Source organism: Athalia rosae, chromosome 6 (assembly GCF_917208135.1).
Source record: "Athalia rosae chromosome 6, iyAthRosa1.1, whole genome shotgun sequence".
Lineage (NCBI taxonomy): Eukaryota > Metazoa > Arthropoda > Insecta > Hymenoptera > Athaliidae > Athalia > Athalia rosae.
This window is the reverse complement of record NC_064031.1, coordinates 964,149-983,098: the sequence shown is the minus strand read 5'-3', so window position 1 is coordinate 983,098 and position 18,950 is coordinate 964,149. Positions and strand designations below refer to the sequence as shown.

The 18,950-nt window shown below is 43.3% G+C and overlaps 2 protein-coding genes across 4 annotated transcripts in view; one reads left to right on the top strand and one right to left on the bottom strand.

Moving 5' to 3' along the window:
• Positions 1 to 2,428: 2,428 nt before the first annotated feature.
• On the top strand, positions 2,429 to 4,060 carry LOC105693983. Its single transcript, XM_012414270.3, has 2 exons — positions 2,429 to 2,772; positions 2,852 to 4,060. The coding sequence occupies exons 1-2, from the start codon at positions 2,742 to 2,744 to the stop codon at positions 3,772 to 3,774; spliced, it is 954 nt and encodes a 317-aa protein (XP_012269693.2). The 5' UTR covers positions 2,429 to 2,741; the 3' UTR covers positions 3,775 to 4,060.
• A 75-nt stretch (positions 4,061 to 4,135) lies between these two features.
• Positions 4,136 to 18,950, bottom strand: part of LOC105693990 (LIM domain only protein 7) — a 58,367-nt gene continuing 43,552 nt past the window's right edge. For 2 of the 3 annotated variants that reach the window (XM_012414276.3, XM_012414277.3), the window contains exons 3-17: positions 17,860 to 18,048; positions 17,363 to 17,650; positions 15,487 to 16,827; positions 14,274 to 15,215; positions 8,842 to 9,111; positions 8,323 to 8,550; positions 7,867 to 8,228; positions 7,423 to 7,783; positions 7,273 to 7,338; positions 6,849 to 7,165; positions 6,362 to 6,602; positions 6,052 to 6,254; positions 5,701 to 5,885; positions 5,427 to 5,591; positions 4,136 to 5,179 (exon numbers count right to left, since the gene is read on the bottom strand). In XM_012414276.3, coding sequence (XP_012269699.2) covers positions 5,157 to 5,179; positions 5,427 to 5,591; positions 5,701 to 5,885; positions 6,052 to 6,254; positions 6,362 to 6,602; positions 6,849 to 7,165; positions 7,273 to 7,338; positions 7,423 to 7,783; positions 7,867 to 8,228; positions 8,323 to 8,550; positions 8,842 to 9,111; positions 14,274 to 15,215; positions 15,487 to 16,827; positions 17,363 to 17,650; positions 17,860 to 18,048 — 5,181 coding nt within the window. In that variant the 3' untranslated portion in view covers positions 4,136 to 5,156. The remainder of the gene's footprint in view (positions 5,180 to 5,426; positions 5,592 to 5,700; positions 5,886 to 6,051; positions 6,255 to 6,361; positions 6,603 to 6,848; positions 7,166 to 7,272; positions 7,339 to 7,422; positions 7,784 to 7,866; positions 8,229 to 8,322; positions 8,551 to 8,841; positions 9,112 to 14,273; positions 15,216 to 15,486; positions 16,828 to 17,362; positions 17,651 to 17,859; positions 18,049 to 18,950) is intronic. The other variant, XM_012414279.3, reaches the window with a different exon arrangement.

The following is an 18,950-nucleotide window of genomic DNA, read 5'->3' as shown; positions in this document are numbered from 1 at the left end:
AAAATCTTTTTCCCACTCGTACCCCACTATCCGTGTACCGCATGAGTGGAATGATTTTTTATTTCCGATACCCGATTTTCAGCGATCTTCATCGCAATTAGATTTTAGAGTGAGCCTAAGCGATGGCTATTTTTCGGCGGTCGATATTCGGCTCGATACATATCCCGCACGAGGGTAGAAATTTTCGCGTTCCATCGCTTTTCGAAGCGTCACTGAAGGTTCGTTCTTATTGTCAGTCACTCGGAGGTTCGCTCAATCCGAAGTTAACCCCGAGGCTAATATTTAAAGAGTCACGTTTGCCTCCCGCAGTTTCCGAGTTCCCTCAAATGCGGGAGGGGGGAGGCGGAGGGTAAGCGCGCCCCCCTTTCCTCCCTACCCCATTTACACGTCTCGCTCTTATTTCTCTTCCCTATTCCTCACGGTGTATATCCGGAGGGAGGGAGGAGGGACGAGGGACGGGAGGGGCACCGGCAACGGCAACACCGTCGACCGCACTTCATCCGGGATATCGACAAACAACAGACACAGCCAACCCTCGCTACCGTGGCGTTTTCGCATCCCTCAGAGGGAGTCCTGAACCTCGTCCTCGGGGAGGGTGCAGCCAAAGGGAGGATGGACTCTGCAGCGGTCAGGCGGATCCGCACGGGTCACCCACCCTTTGCCAACTTTCCCTGGCACACCCCTTCCGAAAATCAATAGATGGAACGACGCGCTTCTGCTCGCGATTCTCTGCAGCTCTGCACACACAACGTGTACACGTCAAAACCCTAACAATTTTAGACCATTATACGGGCGAAGGGTATACGCACGTATACATACATAATGTAATACCTAACGAGTGAACTTTAATTTTGGTAACAAAGGGAAATAAACGGGGAAAGGCGAACGAAATTCGCCCAATAATCGATAAATGATACAATTGTTCATCCGGCTAACAAACGACGATGAGGTATTGATTTCGAAACTGATGCAGGTTCGGGGTTTCCTCCGATCGTTCTGGAATTACAAAGCTCGATCCGCCTTTATCGCCGTAACCTCGGCGGCCAAGCGCGCGTTTGGACTATTTTTTCGCCCGGCTCTCGAAAACGAAACGACTCGGGATCAACCTGACCGGGGGGCGTACGTATTGTAAAGGCATTTGTATTCATTCGACTGCAGTTGGGGTACGGTAGATACGCGTGTGCGTTCTACGAGTGCGAGTGAGTGACGTACCACGTAGCGATAGGCACGCAGACAGGGAGGACTCGTGGAAACTGGCCACTCCTAACGCCGTGGCGATTGCACGTATGTTTGTACATGGCAAAGGCAAACAGGCGCAGGCGGCACGCCGCAACGAAGGGATGTAGGGGTGTGTGCATTTAGGAGAAAGCGGGGAGGATTCAGCCGGGTTAATCGAGTGAGTGCGGTTAATACGTTTCGATAAACAATCAACTTTAATTTATCTCGACAGGGAGTTGTTGCTTCGGCGGCGTGAATCTGACGTGAATCCGGACAATGATGGCTCGATTATCTTCCCCGTGGCTGAGACTCGTCAATCTTTTACGCGTGGCTCACCACGTCGATGACGCGATTCAAATATAGACCACGTCTCTCCGCCGTTCGAATATTATTTCAAAATTATCCAAAGTATTATCATCTCCCGACGAAATCCCGTCGATTGTCGTTGTACACGTTCGAGGGAAAAGTTACAACAATCTCGCCGGATCTCTTTGATTATTGTTACAAAATTTGACGCGCTTAATTTTGACGGAATGCGAGTGGAAAATTGTCTTTGAGGGGGTGCGACGCGACGGATGTTCGCGAGGGGGTGGCAGGGGGGTGGCGAACGTTTCGCGTGGTTTATTTGCGCGGGTGTTACGTTTGCGTTGGAATATACGAGGAGAGTTGGGCGCCTTTGAACTGGGCTTAAACTTGGCGATGTACGACTCGGAAGAAAATCCTGTATAGTTACGGGCGCGGGGAGGATCGAGAAAAAAAAGGAAGGAAACGGTGGAGGGCTTTTATTCGTTTCCAGACTGACTTTAAAAAGATTTTACCGTCTCTTTGACGTCCGGATTTTATGCAACAACGATTTCCATAAAGATGTAGGCTTTGTTTAAAAAGGCAAACTCAATTTACAGGAGTCCTGCGAAACGAAATACGGAATGTGGTACTTCAAAGAAGTTTCCCCTAATACCGTGCCCGCTGCTTTTGTCTTCGCGATTTTGTTTCGGTCCAACTTAACGTTAAGAAATCTCAGCGCTTATAATTTATTCAGAATCATCTCTTCTTATTTATTACATCATCTCGAGTGGTTCGTGTCCGAAATACATTAAAAATTATAAAACCCTTCGAAAAATTCCGAAAATTCAAACCTAATCGAAAAGAAAAATTGTTTCTATTCCACAAAATAATCGAAACAAGTTTTTCCTTTTGTTTTTTTTTTTTTTGTTTTGATTCACTCGTCTACTCATTTCCTGGTCAAATTTTTATTTGCTCACCGACGATAAGCACGTTTGGTTGTACGAAGTGCAGTTTAACAAAGCGACGTTCCAGCGATCGGCTGTGCAGAGGTTTTATCGAATTTTCATCTACGGGGTGACGTTGAAATTCGCTCCAGAAGGTGTCGTCGGCACCTTGTTCCAAGTAAAAAAACCTCTGCACCTGAGCCCATGTGTCTGAGAAATAACAAATGGACTCCCGATCGAAGGAAAAATTCTGAAAAACTTAAAAGAATTGCGCGAGGGTGAAAAAATATTTGAATGGAGATCGAAGATGACGACACGTACGCGGGTAAATTTTTCATTGCTTCGTGGAAATTTTCCGGCTGGCTCGTCGAAGAAATCTATTAAAATACTTGATTTTTTTTCAGTCATCGTATCCGAAAGCGGCGAAACTCAGATTTATAAATTGGGTCCAATCGATTTGTGCAACACCGAAGGGGTCGTTGTTTTATCGGGTAACGCGGACGCCTCAGCTGGCGTCATCTCTGAACAATGTGACAACGCCACAGTCGAAGAACCTGATCTCAAAAACTGGACGACTCGAAGCCATCCGACATCGAGGCACCGAAAAATGAAAACAGGGGGGGATAGGATCCTCGATGACCCTGAAACGGAAGGGGTTCGAATTTCGCGAGAGAATGTTCCCGATTCATTCACCAAAGTGTTGAAAAAACATCGTAAAATTGCAGCGAACAATCTACAATTGGACGATTCATACCTCGACACTCGGATTCACCCCCCCGGGAGATTGTCGTGGTCTCGTTCGATGACGAGAGCTCTGGTCGACGAGTACAGAAATCTGATGATCGACTTCGGTAATCCGTCGAAGCGTCAACGCGACGTTTGGGAGTCGATGGCTTCGAAATTGCGGAAGAACTACGGATATACCGGGATAACATGGGACATGTGCGATCGTAAATGGAGGAACCTGAAGAGTACATTCAAAACGATTTATCATTCGAAGAGGCCTCTGTACAGTAAAAAAAGATGGGAATTTTACGAAGAGTTCAAAATACTTTTTGCTCCCGACGTCCGAGGGACGGAAGAGGATAGAAAATCCGCAGCGATATTACCACCCTCTTCGTCGGAGAGCAATCGTCGTAAGAATGACCAAGAGGCAGTTGTTCGAAAATGGTCGTCCGATCAACCGATGTGGTTCGGCGATTTTCTCCATATATACAGAACGGGACACAAAGCTCGTATGGATATCGCCTGCGAACAGCATAAAAAACGCATGGAAATAAAGAGGCGAATATGCGAATTATTGGATAGAATCATCCATCGCATCTAGTGTCTTGATGCTGATTTTTTTTTCTCCTCAAGATTACAATAAAACATTTATTTATTTTTTTTTCTTCGATAATGTAAAATTACACGCTCTGTATTATAATAATAAAACATGCAACAGATATCTTACAATATTTCACAATGACGATTATGTTTTAATAATGATAGAAAATAAAAATAATCATGATCTACAGTGATACAATAATAATTTTAATCGTAACGATAAACCTAACCGGTTGATCCCGAAGAATAATAAGATGAAGTTCGAAACATTTCTTCGTTAAAAATTTGCAACCAGTATATTATTAATAATCAATATTATCAATCAATCGATCGGATCGATTGCGATCGATCGGTTGTTTTAGAAATTTTTTTCTCTCATCAAAATTATTTTAGTTAAAGAAAATATCGTTATAGGCACACTCAAACTACGATGTAATAAGTTGTAAGATTCTCGATTGAGATTATTGATTGTATTCATCAAATTCGTTTTCAATTAATTAATTAATTTAATCAACAGCTCTCGCAACAATTTTCAGAATTTCCTTCGATGCGAATTTCGAACTCAGAAATTCAGTTGGATTTTTCTTCTATATAATACGAGGAAGAAATTTATTCTCCCCTTTCATATTCTTTTTTGATAAATATCACATTTTATATTACAAAAAAATGTACACACACCTGGTCCACTTGTTTCCACCCCTTTCGTCGGTACGTTTTTTTTTTCGTTTTTTTTATCTTAATCGTTTTCTCATTATTTTAATTTTTTCGCCGCATCCTCACGTCGGTCCTCAGCAGCTCTTTAGTCATTTATCAATTTTTCTTTTTCCTTATCAAGTAACACGCAGACTCGTTTAATTAATTCTAAACTAATTACATAAATACACGTCTATTTACATTGGTTAGTTAACAAAATAAAGATCATAAATTGATGTTTCTCTTCTATTCTCGTTAAATCTATAACAGTACAAACTCTACATCGAAAAAAAATGGAGTTCTTTCTTTCAAATATTCTATGTTATTAGGGAGTACGACAAACACACTTTTTGAAACATAGCTGCAGTGATCTCAGCTGAAAGAGGAAAGAGCGATAAGAGGGAGAAAATAATAAATGGCATAAAAAAAAATTAGAAAAAAAAAATAAAAAATCAAATGAGAAAGAAATAATTTTTTCCTCAAGTTGCTGCGTCAAAATTTTCATGATTGATATTTACAAAAATAAAATTAGAAAAAAAAAAAACAAAAAACAATGTAACAAAGAGTTATCCCATATTGCATTTTAAATTATACACCTTTGTCGAGAAAGAGTTGCGAACTACAACTTATAAAATATAGCCGAAACACGCTATATTCAAGTTAGTCAGCTTAGATCCATAGCCCAAATTTCTACACACAGCTGAATTTGACACCTGAAAATTTAACAGAAGAAAAACGACGTGAGTGTTTGAAGGAAAGGAAGATAATAATTGAATGAAATAATAATCGAATGAAGAATAACTTCTGTAAAAACTAAGTCGATTGATCAATGATCGTGATAATGACGATTGATGACGAGGGTTTGATGCGTGATACCGATAGTCGTTTGTGAAATGATTTTTTTTTTTTTTTTCGATTTTTTTTTTTCTCAAATAACGTTAATTTATCATGGTTGAATACCGTCGTCGCTGGAGTAACAGTTGTGGCAGTGAAGTTTGTGATTTCGCACCCTCACGTCGGTGCCCATGCGACCGTCGCCGAGACGTACGTGACATACGCAACATTTGAAACATTCCATGTGGTAGAATAACCGAAGACTTTCGATTATCATCGCTGCACCTCGACCTTGAAAATCAGAAGAACGGAGGAGATTAAATCGAAGCAATCGGATGAATTGATTGGATGAATTTTTCAATAAACGAATCCAACGACAGTGAAATCCAATCGCGCTCACCGAGTTCATCCCCGCAGTGCGAACACTTCTTCTTTCCGCTGACGCTGAGCATCTTCTCCTGTGATTCCGAATTATTCGTCGTCGCCGCCGTCGTCTGTTGTTGCAGTTTCTGTTGCTGCTGTTGAGGTTGCTGTTGGATCTGATGTTGAACCGATAAATGCTCGTGCGAGGAACTGTGTTCCAACCTGATGCGGATAATTATTAATTATTCATTTAAGCGGAATAAATTTTACCGACTCAACGCACCGTAGTTCCACATGAGGATATAACAACCGTAACTCAGCTGCACGCTCTCTGATCTTAAACAACGATCCTCTTTGTTTCGTTAATAATTTTTTTTGTTATCCTCACCTTCGTCGCGGAGGCAAAGGTTTTTCCTGCGCCCTGTTTTGCACTCTTTGGGTCAACGTTTGGATTATCGAATCCGGAAGAGGTTTGCTGTCCTGCGATCGAGGCGACGACGTCACGTAAGGAACCGATGTACCGGTTACGTGAGATTGAACTTTACGAGGGGATCGCTGATTCTGTTCATTTATCCGACGCTGTTCGGCCTCCTGACGAAAGAGACGGCAAAAGTGATGAAAAAAAAAAAGGAACCCACGGTTTAATTCGCCAGTAATAAGAGCGTTACGGACGGGGAAAAGGATCGTTCTCAACTCACCTGTATGAGCCAGTGCTGGTAGTTCAAGTCGTGAGCACCTCGGGGGACGTCACTTTTCCTCCTCTGCACCCACTGATCTCCCTGAACGATCCTCGGTCTCGGCGCGGCGCTGAGAGCCTGAAGAGTTTGTCTGGTCATTTGCTGCCCACCGTGATTCGACAGAGCGGTCGCCGAGGCACTGTGACGCAAGGAGGCGTCCACTTGTTGAGGAATGGAATCCGCCGAGGGCATGCGGCTGCTCCTATCCATTTTCAACGAATAAAGATTGTGTTATACGTGCCCGTATACCCTTTTAAAACCGACTGACAAAACTCTTTACGCAACAACTGGGCGTAGCCGTCGGAGGTGCTACGTTACGCCGACCGCGGCACCGGAAATTGAGCCCGTAGAATCGCGTCGGACGTTGATTTTTTTTTTATTTTATTTTGTTCTTTTTGTTTCTATTTTCTCTATTTTTCTCTAGGTTCGCGGGTGTCCTATCAATTACCTGATCGTGACGTCTCGCTGTCTGTGTTCCACGAGCCTCAATGGTTTCGCGGGTGGAATCGGAGGAGGGGGTGGTTTCCGTCTCTGGGCCTCCTGGAGATTCGGCATCGACGACCTGTAATTCACCGGTGGGAGGGCTTTGAACTGGGGCGCGGGATTCACCGGGACCTGGACAACGTCTTGTATCGATTTCCATTGCTCCTGCAACTGCTCCGCGAGCTTCTGTTGCTTTTGTTCTCGGTAGGCCAAGTTACTGCGTTGACGTTTCAATTCTTCTTGCTCCAATTGAAGCAGCTCACGTTCAACGCGGAGAACTTCCTGCGGGAATTAACGAGAACAAAAGTTACAATCCGGGATTTCGATTCCAGGGAAACGGGAGGATTTCTTTTTTTTTTTTTCAGCGAACAAGAGACGCGAATCCTTACCCCGGAAGCGTAATCGTCGTCGTGCCTGATCAAGTCGGTGGAACCAACACCGTTCAGCGCCTTGTTCTGCGGATCAGTGGATCGGTTGTGATTGCGTGACAAAAAAATACGATCGTCCGTTCGAACGAATGAAATGGAAAAATAATTCACCTCTTGCTCCCGTATCTGACTTTCGATCGCCCTCAATCTGTTTTCGGAATCTTGACGTCGTTGCATCTCAGCGGCGAGTCTCTCCTTCTCTTCGAGTTCCGCCTGGGCTCGAATCTGCTCTTCGGCGCGCCTTACTTCCGCCGCTCTTCGCTCCGCTTCGGCGAGGGCCGCTTCCTTTTGCCTCGCCATTTCCGCTTCCCGGTTACGTCTCATCTCTTCCTGTTTACGAATGTTCTCCTCGTTCTTTCGCAAGGTCTCTTCTCGACGACGCAACTCCACCTCCTGGGCTCGCTCCCGCTCCAACTGCATCTTCTCTTCCTCAAGTTCCCGCAATTTGTGAGCAAGTTTTTCGCCGATGTCACTGGAATCAACGAACGAACAAAATAGCGGTCATCTCGTCGGGGGAGGGTCTTAAGAATTACCGAAATCTGTCGAGAAACCAACCTGTTCACCTCTCCGGAATTTCCGTACCGCCATTGTTCCTCTTTTTCGAGGACCTCGATTATCTCCCGTTCTTTTTTAGTGATCTCATCTTCCTCCGACGAAGTCACGCTGGCGCCGAAGGGTTCGCTGCTCTGTCTGCTGTGCTGCGACATGTCGGGGCTCACGGTTTGTTTCGCCCAGTCTTCGGCATGTCCAAGTTCAACGCCCGAATCTCTCTCGTGACTCGAGTCTTGCTCGTAATTACTGTCGGTATCGTAAGAGCGACGATGAAGTTGTTCGACTCTCCTTTCCTCGGCGAGGATCGCCGTCATATCCGGCGGTTTGGTCAGGATCATTTTCTGTTCGATTTCATCCTCGTTACCCTTGGAAAGAAATCGGCAAAATTGTCAGCGAAACTTCTTACGAAAACCATCGCAACGGGCGCGAAGAGTGGGGGATCCATGGGGATCGACTTACCCCTTCGATTCCTAAAAAATCGGACCTCCTCGATCTCAGTTCTTTTTTTATCCGTCTCGTGGAATTCAACCTTCGGAGCGGTTCGACCGGAAGACTCTCCTCGTCGCTTAAATCTACGGGAGGCGGTGGTGGTTTTTCTTTGGGTGGTTCGACGCTCGTCGGTGGTCCCAGAGGGAACGCTAGGCTGGTAACGATTTCCTCGTCGCTCGAAAGATTCAAGGTCAGAATCTGCATGACGGAGAAAAAATAGAGTAGGGGATACACGATCCGCGGTTCATTTTTGCATAAATTTCATCGCTCGACAATACAAGTTTACTGTAGTATATGCGAGGACGATTATCTCCCCATGATGAAACGATCGTCGTCATTATTTCGTTCAATTTACGTCATATCTAATTGTCGCGATACCAGTTTCGTATCGTAAATCAATTGCGCGATGGAAAATTTTCGTATCTATCGCTGGAGAAATAAAAATAGGAATAAAAATCGATGTTCTTTATCTGCGTAACGAGGCCTCACCTGTTTCGACATCGGTGATAACGGACTGAGGATCTCCATCTCTTCCGAAGTGAGCGGTACCTGGCTGAACGATAAGGTCGAAGGTCGTGGTATTTCTTCGGCAGGTGTTACCTGCTCCGTTCCTTCGTTATCGATCACCCTCGTCGGTTCCTTGATCGTTTCGACCTCAGGTATTAATTTCTGATCGAACGAGGGCCGGGATTTTATCGCAGTTGACGTTATTGGCGCGTTCTTCGATTCTTGAACGGTATCCAACGACGCGACGCTTTCCTGTGTTGAAAATTAAAACGATCACAATAACGACGATAATAACAAAATGGAATATCATCTAAAATCCGAGTACATAACGGCCTTTATAACAATACGAATACACGTATATACACGTGATTACATATCCGTTTCTTTGACACGTGAAAGTTTCACATACCCATGGATCTCCCCCATGTTCTGTACAACGTACGTTCGCATGCATGCCACTTGATTAATTAGCGTTGTGTTTTAATGTTTTCTTAATTTTTAACTTTTTTTTTTTTCTCTCTCTCTCCTTTCTTTCTCTCGTTGCGGAATAAAGCTACTCGAGGAAATCCACCGTGTGAAATTATTCCACGATAAGTACGAAACGAACGTCAGTGTATCTACGTGTAAAATTATGTCACAAAACGTGCAGACGTATGTATATATTATTTTATACTATACACATGCACGAATAAGATGGGGGAACGTTATTGCGAGTCTATCCGCAATCTACATACAATAGATATATATGTTCAATATGCAGATGTCTGTACCGCTATATGTTTGAAGAATAATGTGCTAGGAATTTTGAAAACGTGCAAACTAAAAAGCATGAAACTTTTTGCAATTCATTCGTCTGCTCGACATTGCGGAGAAAAAAAAAAAAAAGAAAATACATACGATAGCAATGTTTATATTCAACGTGCAATTGCGTTAATCGAACAAGCGGTTGCATAATAATAAATCATCGTCGTGTAACTGCGTTAAAATTGAATTCATTTTTTCCGACCTACCTAGCCAACGCGGCAAAAGTCAATTCCAATCTTACTACTTGTCCTAGAAGAAAAAAAACCCAACGAAACTGGAGGACCGATATTCAAAAACGTGCACCAACCATCAGGCTCGAACATACGAATTCACTTCACGACATATCGGATCGTGATTCTATTCCGAACTGAACAACTCACCGTGGAGCCGTATCATATTATCACGTGCGTTAAACATTCAAACGCAAAAGCAAAAGTACGTTATCGGGTGCGAAATCGTTGTAGCTGATAACGTAACTTGCGAGAAAAATCATCGTGCATGTATTTCAACGAAATTGTAAAACTTGGGCGGGTCGTCGCGTCTTTTGATAATTTCTCGTCGGAACAGTACCGATGCGGACGTATGTAACGGGTGTATTGCGATCATGTATCCCAGAGTTCGTGCAGCAGATGAACCGACATCTGAAGAAGACACGCCAGGAAGAACTGACGGACTCTGAGAGGCAGATGTTCGTTATTTCGTTCTTTCGTTACGTTACTATGAGCAGCGGAGAAGGGGCCTTGCGCGTCTATAAATCCCTGCTCTGTCTGCCCGAACAGGGCCCCGCTGCTGGCTCGCCTGCCGGTTCTTCACGGTCAAATCTACGCTCTCTCCTCCGTGTAGTAAGATTTTTCACGGATTCTTTTTTTTCTTTCCTCATTTCCTTTTTTTTCTTTCTATCTAGTTTTTTCCCCTCTCCTTCTTCCTTCCATCCATCTCTCTCTCTCCCTCTCTCTTTCCATCGCGTCGGAACAACCGGAGACGCGCGTCGTCGTTTTATTGAAAAAATTCGTGTTCTTAGGGCTACCGTGTTCCGCCGTTGGAATTTTATCAAAATTATTCAAGCGTCGTATCACGTTATCACGCGGGATGATTTCGTAAATATTTTTGTCGAACCTGCGATCGATGCCGTGATTTCTTTTTATGATTTCATTATAGTTTTCAAAAATCGACGACGTCACCGCGAAGATTAGATACGGGAAGGCCGTTGGATCGAATTCTTGAGCAACGCCGTTGATTCACAGGCACGAATAGATCCCAATCGAGCGGTTCGTTGAACGCTCTTTTCCTTTTTTTAACAATTCTCTATAGATCGTTATCGTGATTTTTTCGCCCTTCCGTAAAACTGCTGAGCGAACGTCGATTCAATTAGGTATCGTTTCTCGTTTATTTCATCGATTGGTTTGGGTTGAGGTGATCGGATCCACGGAGGGATATCCTATCGCCGGAAGTGGGTCATTGCCGAGTATACGAGAGCGTAAAAATCTGACGCATACCTACGAACAGAAGTTCACCATTCATTCGGTAGAATCATCGCGTTAGATCGGCTCTCGGTAAACCGAGAAAAAAGGAGGAGAAAAAAATCTCGATCGAATCAATCGATTACGCGTATTGGATGATCCGAAAGTATTCCGGTTAATTGAGAACGTCGATACCATCCGCAGTTTGATCCGCCCAAAATTTGCCGATCCAATTAATCGAATTTAGCACCGCGAGATACGTGCAGCTGTGTCAGGAAAATTGCGCGGAGAAAGTTATCGCTGCCGGCAGCAACGACTTAAAAGATATTCAGAATTGTTGATAACAGATGAAATAAAAATGCGACAGTATATATGATGATAATATGCGACTGTAAGCTAAGCGGAGAAAATGCGATGCCAAGATGTGTGCATGTGTATTAGAAATGTTCGTGCACATTACGTGCGATAAACGATGCTTTATCTGAACGTTATTTTACCCAATGGTGTCGTCGTGAAAATGACGTGACGAAGCTATCGACAAATGCGTTGCAAATAATGATCCATCACATGCAGTAATCGTTATAGAAAAATGATATTACAGATCAAGGGAACCGACGTAATGCTAGTCGATTCGAAGCGTGTGTCTAGTTGGAAGAAAAAAGGAAAATGATGCATTTTAACAAGCCAATTCATTGTTAATTATGTTAATTAGGGTTATCATGTTTCAGGCAACAAATTCAGGTGAAAATCAGAGACTGCGGCACACGATTATATTACTGAAAAATTATCATCACCTTACCTCTGAGGAGATCGAGCCCAAGCTTTAAATGCGACATAGGGTAGATATGTACACAGAGTAAACGTGATCGTCGCGATCACATCCGAAGAAATAGAAATATCGGACGATTATTAGAGATAGAAAAGAAATAGATACGTGTACGATGAAGGATTTCACAGGCACAGACAAAATGTAGACGACAATTTTAATTGTTTTTTTTTTTTTATCTTCTGAATTCCTCTTTTCCAGATGATCATTTCAAAAATCAGAACCCTCGTATATGTGGAAAACGATTCGAGAATAATCTAAATAAAAATTCTGTCCAGAGATAGACTACGATCGTGACTTGATTTCAATTTCTATCGATTCCCATTTATTGTATAATTATCGTAGCAATAATTTCATTATAAATACAATGACAGAATATACTGTTTTATTCAATAGATGTTATAACTATTTAACAACCCGTTGATCTGCACCGGGGGTGGGTGGTGGGGCGAGGGGACAGGACTTTTTCTCTCTCTCTACTCTAATTAATATATTGCTCGGATTACCGACTACATTTTGTTAATTTTTTTTTTTGATCTTTTGATCGCGGTAGTAATGTTGCACCTTTATATTTCGTTATTGGCCTCATTTAAAGCCTTCTATCATTACGATAATACGGCGATTAATGTACAGAAAAATCTCACTTGCACGTAGCGTACATACGCTTATGTATAATACGTATACGTATATACCTATAAAATCGGATACACTTCGTGTCAATTTTAATCACTCTGTTTATGCCGTACCAACAACTGGCACATGACGAGTTAATGATAAGTGAATGAGACATCACTCTACAGGCGACTACGTGTATATATATATATAGTTCTTATTGTCGCTTGGGTTGAATGAAAAAAAAAGAAAAAACAGAAAATAAAATGAAGAATAGCACGTCGTATTTCTTACTGCGGGGATAATAAAACTAATTAACATCATCGTCGTCGTCATCGCGCTTATATTCGTCGCGACGAGAATCCATTTTCTTTAATACATACACGTCGTCTACACATACCCACATGTATATCATATATTTATCTAAATCTATTTTGTCTTTACTTGAATTCGTTCGCGTTGTACTGCAGTTTTCAGTACAGAATTCAGTACACATCTGACACGTGAAATTGACGATGAGCCAATGAACGATACGAGAATACAAAAACCAAAAAAAGAAAAGAAAGAAAATCTGTACAGAGATATATCGTACAATTCGTTCGATGGTGTGTTATATGAAAAAATTAAATTGAAACAGTAATGAAAATTACGTGACTATTGTTAAACGAGTTCGTGCTCTTTACTTTTGTTGTTATATTTTATTTTATTTTATTCTACGAAGAACGTTAGAAAATTAGGACAACAATTTACGTTACACTATAGTATACGATGTGCTGATTAAATCAACTCCAACATTCCAGACGATTTTTATTTAGCTGATTGACTTTTCTCTTCTTCGAAATTATGCGACTCTTAGCTAGCACACATGCCTTATAAAATTATGACAAGGTACATCGATTCAATCCGACAAATTGTTAATTATTACTCCCCCTCTTTCTCTCTCTACGTGTGTGGATGAATAAATAATAAAATTAAATAGGAAATGATACAGTAGATAACAATATATTTATATAGGTGTTACGGTATGTGGAAGCGATGGGGGTTCTACCGAAGCGATTCAAAGTAACGTCCATGTGAATGAGGAAATAAAATTGTTGGATAGAAAAAACGAAATTTTCAATATTCATTCGCGTCCGTTCGTTCACGTATCATAGGCACGTTTTGATTGTTATTTTATCACTTTTTTTTTATATATTTACAACGTCCGCCATTACCCCGAATACCTTTTTTCAAACCCGATTCTGTCGAGGTGAGGATTCTACGGGATATTGGCTGGGCGAAATTTGACAACGATCATGGACTGAATATCGACAAATACGATTTGCATAGACATTCGCGTATGAGAATAAACGTAGATGTTTGAAAGAACAATCAAACGTCTGGTAAAATTCCAAAGCGTTGATGTCGCATGAATCCGTCAAAATATTTTTTTTGCCCATGACTCGTCACTCGAGAATATTGACCTCACTTGTATCCAATGTATCGTTTGGAGCGATCGAATCGTGGGGGGGTGGGTAGGGGGAGGAAATTTTTGATTGCCGTCACACGGGGTTTTCTAGCACGAGATATTATTTGCTCTAGCTTACATAATTTATCATCGATTTCTATGTATATTTCAAAAAATTTTTATACTATATTACATGTTACAATGACTCCTCTGTGGTCGTCTAGCATTTTTTTAAAGCTGTACTATTTTTCTCGTCAATTCTAACCTCGTAGTTTTCGTTGCCTCCGATTCGGGCGATCGTGATGAACGGCGTCACCGGAGTTTCACCCTGCGGATGCGATACCTTTTCGCATATTTCCACCACGGTACGACGTCTTTCGTCCCCGGCGGTTTCCTGCCTCGGGGGATTCGATGCTGGGAGCGTGGCGGGAACTTGAGGAATCGAAATCGGGATGTGAGATTTTTGGAGTTCGCGGTGCGAATCTTGAACTTCCGCTGCTGAGGATTTCTCGTTTTGGATCGTCGATTGAAACGGGACAGCCGAGTCGGAGTTTGTCGTTGATTTTCCCGATTCCGAGGGATGCGGGGATGCGAATTTCAGGGGAAAGCTGCGAGCTTTTATCGTGGGCAATTTAGATTCCGTAACACCCGAATCGGGGGATATCGGTGAGCTCGGAGAATTCGGGGGGCTGCAATTGGGGGTTGATTTAAAATTGACGGTTTTTCGCGGCAATGGGGTCGGGATTTTGGACGCCGATCTCAAAACCGGGGGTTGTTGCGTGACTGTCGGTGGTTTCGACAAGGGTAAAGGAGGCGGAATATCCGTTGGGGATGACGGTTGAGACGAATCGGACGCGTTTTCTTTCAGAGTAACTTCAAGCGTCTTGGAAACTTCCGATTTCAAGTTTTCCGATTCCGAAAGTTCGGTCTTCGATTCTTCGATATTGTTGTTCAAGATCGCGTCGTTGTTCGGCGAAGATTTTGAGTCAATCGTTCGTTCCGCGCGACGAGTAATTTCTATCGATTCGGGTTTGGGATCGGGCGTTTGGGGTGGTGTTTTTCGAGGGGGTACTTTTGGACTTTGATAAACTACGGGACGTGGGGATTTTGGGATCGGAGGCGGCAATGAGTCCGTGTTAATTATTTCTACCACTGGCCGAGGAGAAGATTTATTAGTCGACAGTTCCCCGTGAGTATCAGCACTTTCCTATGTAGAAATCATTTTTAGAAATAGAGAGAAAAGTTAATAACCCATACACCGAGGAGAGCATTAAAAATATATAATATATGTACAGGAAAGAGAACCTCCCGCCATAGATATATTTATATCTATGCTCCCGCCGAATCGAGTCTCGATTCGATAAAATTATCCATCACCGCGGGAGATTCCTCCCGATCAACTGCGGTGCGTGTACGAGTGAATGAGATAATATACCACCACAGAACCACGGTAACCGTATGAAATTAAATTTCCCTACCTTTTGCGTTGCTGTTTCTGGGCCGCTACCGATTTTCTCATCTTCTCCAGAAGCTTCGGTCGGAGTTTCCTGGACTCTCGGCTCTTCCGACGGAGCTTCGACGTCGTTTGGCAGTGATTCGGTTTTTTCGTCGATCGCACCCCGCTTTCCGAGCGCCGCGCTATTGACAGGGACCATTTCTTCGTCGACGTTATCGTCGGCTTGGCTGACTGAGCAGCTGACGTCCGCGGTGTGTATTCCAGAGTCTTCCCTGTCCGTATCGTTGAGAAGTTCAGCTGACGAAGACGAAGCCGGATAGCGACGGGTGTAATCCAGTTCCTCGAGGCTTTGAACGCGTTCAAAAGTATCGGGACCACTCGACGCGTCGGCGTCGAGAGAATCGAGACTCCGATGAAACGGCGCCCTTTGAACGCGGTACTCCGAGTCCGGAGATGAACTTCTCTCGCTCGGCGTCGAAGTCTCGATTCTGTTCTCGTTGTCTCTGCAACAAATCGTGTGTTTGGCGACGGTCCGCTTGTCGACTTCCTTGTTTCTGGCCACGTCGAGTGCGCTGAGACGATCTTTTATAGATTTCGCCGACAGATCTTGACCGCTTTGACGGGTCTCTCGATTCGAGGGTTCGTCGTTAACGCCGGCGTATTTCTCCAGGTTCGAAAGTCTCTCGCGTAGGGGACGTACGGCGTCCAATTCCCCGTTACTAATCGTATTGAGTTTTTGAGCATTTTTCATTTCACGTTCGGTCGTCTTTTTTTCCAAGTGCGATAATCGCTCGCGGATCGAGCTCATGTCGCCCGACAGTCTGTTGAGATTTTTGTTGCTCTTATCGATATTTTCAGCCTCGCTTTTCTGCTTCTCCAAATTCGACAGTCGCTCTTTTATGGACTTCGAGTTCGTCAGATCGCCGGAGAGCCTGTTCGCCTTACCCTCCGAGATCTGCTGATTCGATCCCTTCTCAAATATTTCCCTCCTCTTCAGAATATCCACCTTGACAACCGACGATCCTTTATTATCCCCGTTCGTCGTTTCGTTTTTCGCACCGTTCGCCTTCGCCGTTGAATTGTCCACTTTGTTATTGTCCAGATGAACCTGAAGCGATCTCCTCGGTATATTTTGCGATACCCTCGACACGTATCCACGAATCGCACCCTCGTACGTATATTCCTCAGGTTCGGGTGAACTCGCAGTTGCCGTCGTAGCGGAATCATATTCCTGATGATTGTGATTGTGGTTATTGTGAAACCCGTTACCGAATCCAGGTGGATTTGTGTGACCGTTCCCATTTTCGCTCGTCGCGTTGTCTACGTCCGAGTGATTTTTTTCTATTTCACTGTCTCTGTCGCTCTGCAAATGAAACGAGAATGAGAAGAGAAAAAAAAAAAAGGGATGAAAAAATGAACATTCGTTAGAACTCCATTCAAAGATTATCAAAACGATGCAAACGTGAGACATGAGACCACCATTAAGATTATATTCTCACAAATTAACTTGTTCACGTTTATTTATACATCCTAATTGGGTATCATTATTACGACAAGGTGTTTGACGAGGAGCTATTGTCTCGTAGAAAGTACGTTAGCGACAGGTGCGAATTATTTTTATTCGAATCTCAATGTTTTTTCTCTAATTTTTATTCAATGGCTAAGTGAGGACTTTCTCTGCGTAGGTAACGAACAACGATGGGTAGGCACTAGAATTTGCTACTCGGAGTTCGTGACCCTCGCGAATAAGAAGTGTGCAGTTACCTGCCCCAATTATACCTACTGCGTTCGCGACGTTGGGAGAAAAAAAAAAAAAAAAAAAAAACCACCTCTTCGCGTCGTTTCTTTTTTCCACGGTGAGATGAAAAAGGTGTGTAGGTATGATTCGAGTTACTTACGAGTACGCTGTGGGCGTCGTCGTGAGTGTCGCCGCTGACGGAACTTTTTCCGCTGCTGGTCCCGATGCCGAGGTCACTCAAGTCGTTCGCGTCTTCTTCGTGATAAACTGCTAGGCCGACGCTCATTTTTCTGCCTCTACTTCCCCTTTCCTCCATCATCTCTGAAAAAGTTTTACTCCGGCGACGTTGTCTGTCGTGTTCTTCGAGTTCGAGTTTCTTCACCTCAACCACGCGTTCGATTATGTGCTCCTGCCGCTTCCTCCGGCTACTCTTCCAATTGTCTAGGTTCTGAAACGAGCGCGGAAGCGATTTATGGTTCGTTCGTTCGACTGGGCGTCGGTTTTTACGGTCCAGCCGTAACTTGGTTCACGTACACGGAAAAAAACCACCGGAACTACTTTTCCAGAAAACTTGTCGAACGAAAGACAAAAAAAAAAAGAAGAAAAAAATGACCAAGCGAAATGATTCGCATGAAATTCTCTCGAACACGATCTTACCGATTGCCAGTCTTCGGGATCCTCGCGCACTTCCTGTTTTATTTTCTTCACCTCCTCGACTTTCTGGAGTTGCTCCTGCGCCGTTCTGTACAGAGCGCATGGTCCGACTTTGACAAATTGAAGAGGATTCGTGGCTTGCTTCGGAGGTGTTTTCAGGGTTGTTTTCAGCTTTGGTGGTTCCGACGTGGTCTGAAAGATTTGAATGACAATTGGTTCAGCCGTTTCGTAACACGTCCATTTTTCTATTACTTTCAAAGATATTATTCAACCGGACAAAATATGTTACGAGTCCGTTGCTATAACACGAATAATTTCAAGGCCCGCTGCAGCCTCACCTATAAGTTTCTCATATTATTTTTACCGTAACCAAATAAAATTTCACGCTCCGTCTTGTTTTTATCCATTATACATTTAACGCGCCGCTAATAATTATCATTACAATAATTATCGTTCGACTCGCGCTGCTTTACTTTCGATCGACTCCTGAAAATCGTTATCTCGTTGTTTCACTCATCAAAATTTCACTGGCATCGCGCCCACGTCAGAATTCGTTATTCCACCCTTGGGACTCGCGGCTCTTTCGTCGGTATCACAGAGACGAGAACGTTGAAGGTTCTCTCTTATCTTATTGTCAAAATATTACCATTATCAATTCTGATTGACGATAGAAAAATCAAACGAGATAATGACGCGCAGCTGCATCGCGACGGAGATTCGCGATTTTTTGCAAAATTAGAACTGTAAAAAGAAATAGGATCGAGCGAATGAAGAATATTTCTACTAGATAAATATGTTGTTACACGTTTGAATAAAACACGTACCTGTGAACGCACGTATATGTAAACCGGAAACGGAACTACGCCTCGATCTGCGACGTCACGCTATTTCCACGAGCACTATTGTAATCGCTGCGATTTATACATGGATATTTGTTCGATTTTTTCTCTTTGCGGAGGCATCATAGGCTCTGTTCTATTTGATTTTTTCATCAGTAATTTTTTTGTTTCACACAAATATAACGATCGGACCGAGTGAATTGAATGAATACGATCGAGCGAGTGAGCGATCGCGGACAGTCCGAATAACGTTAA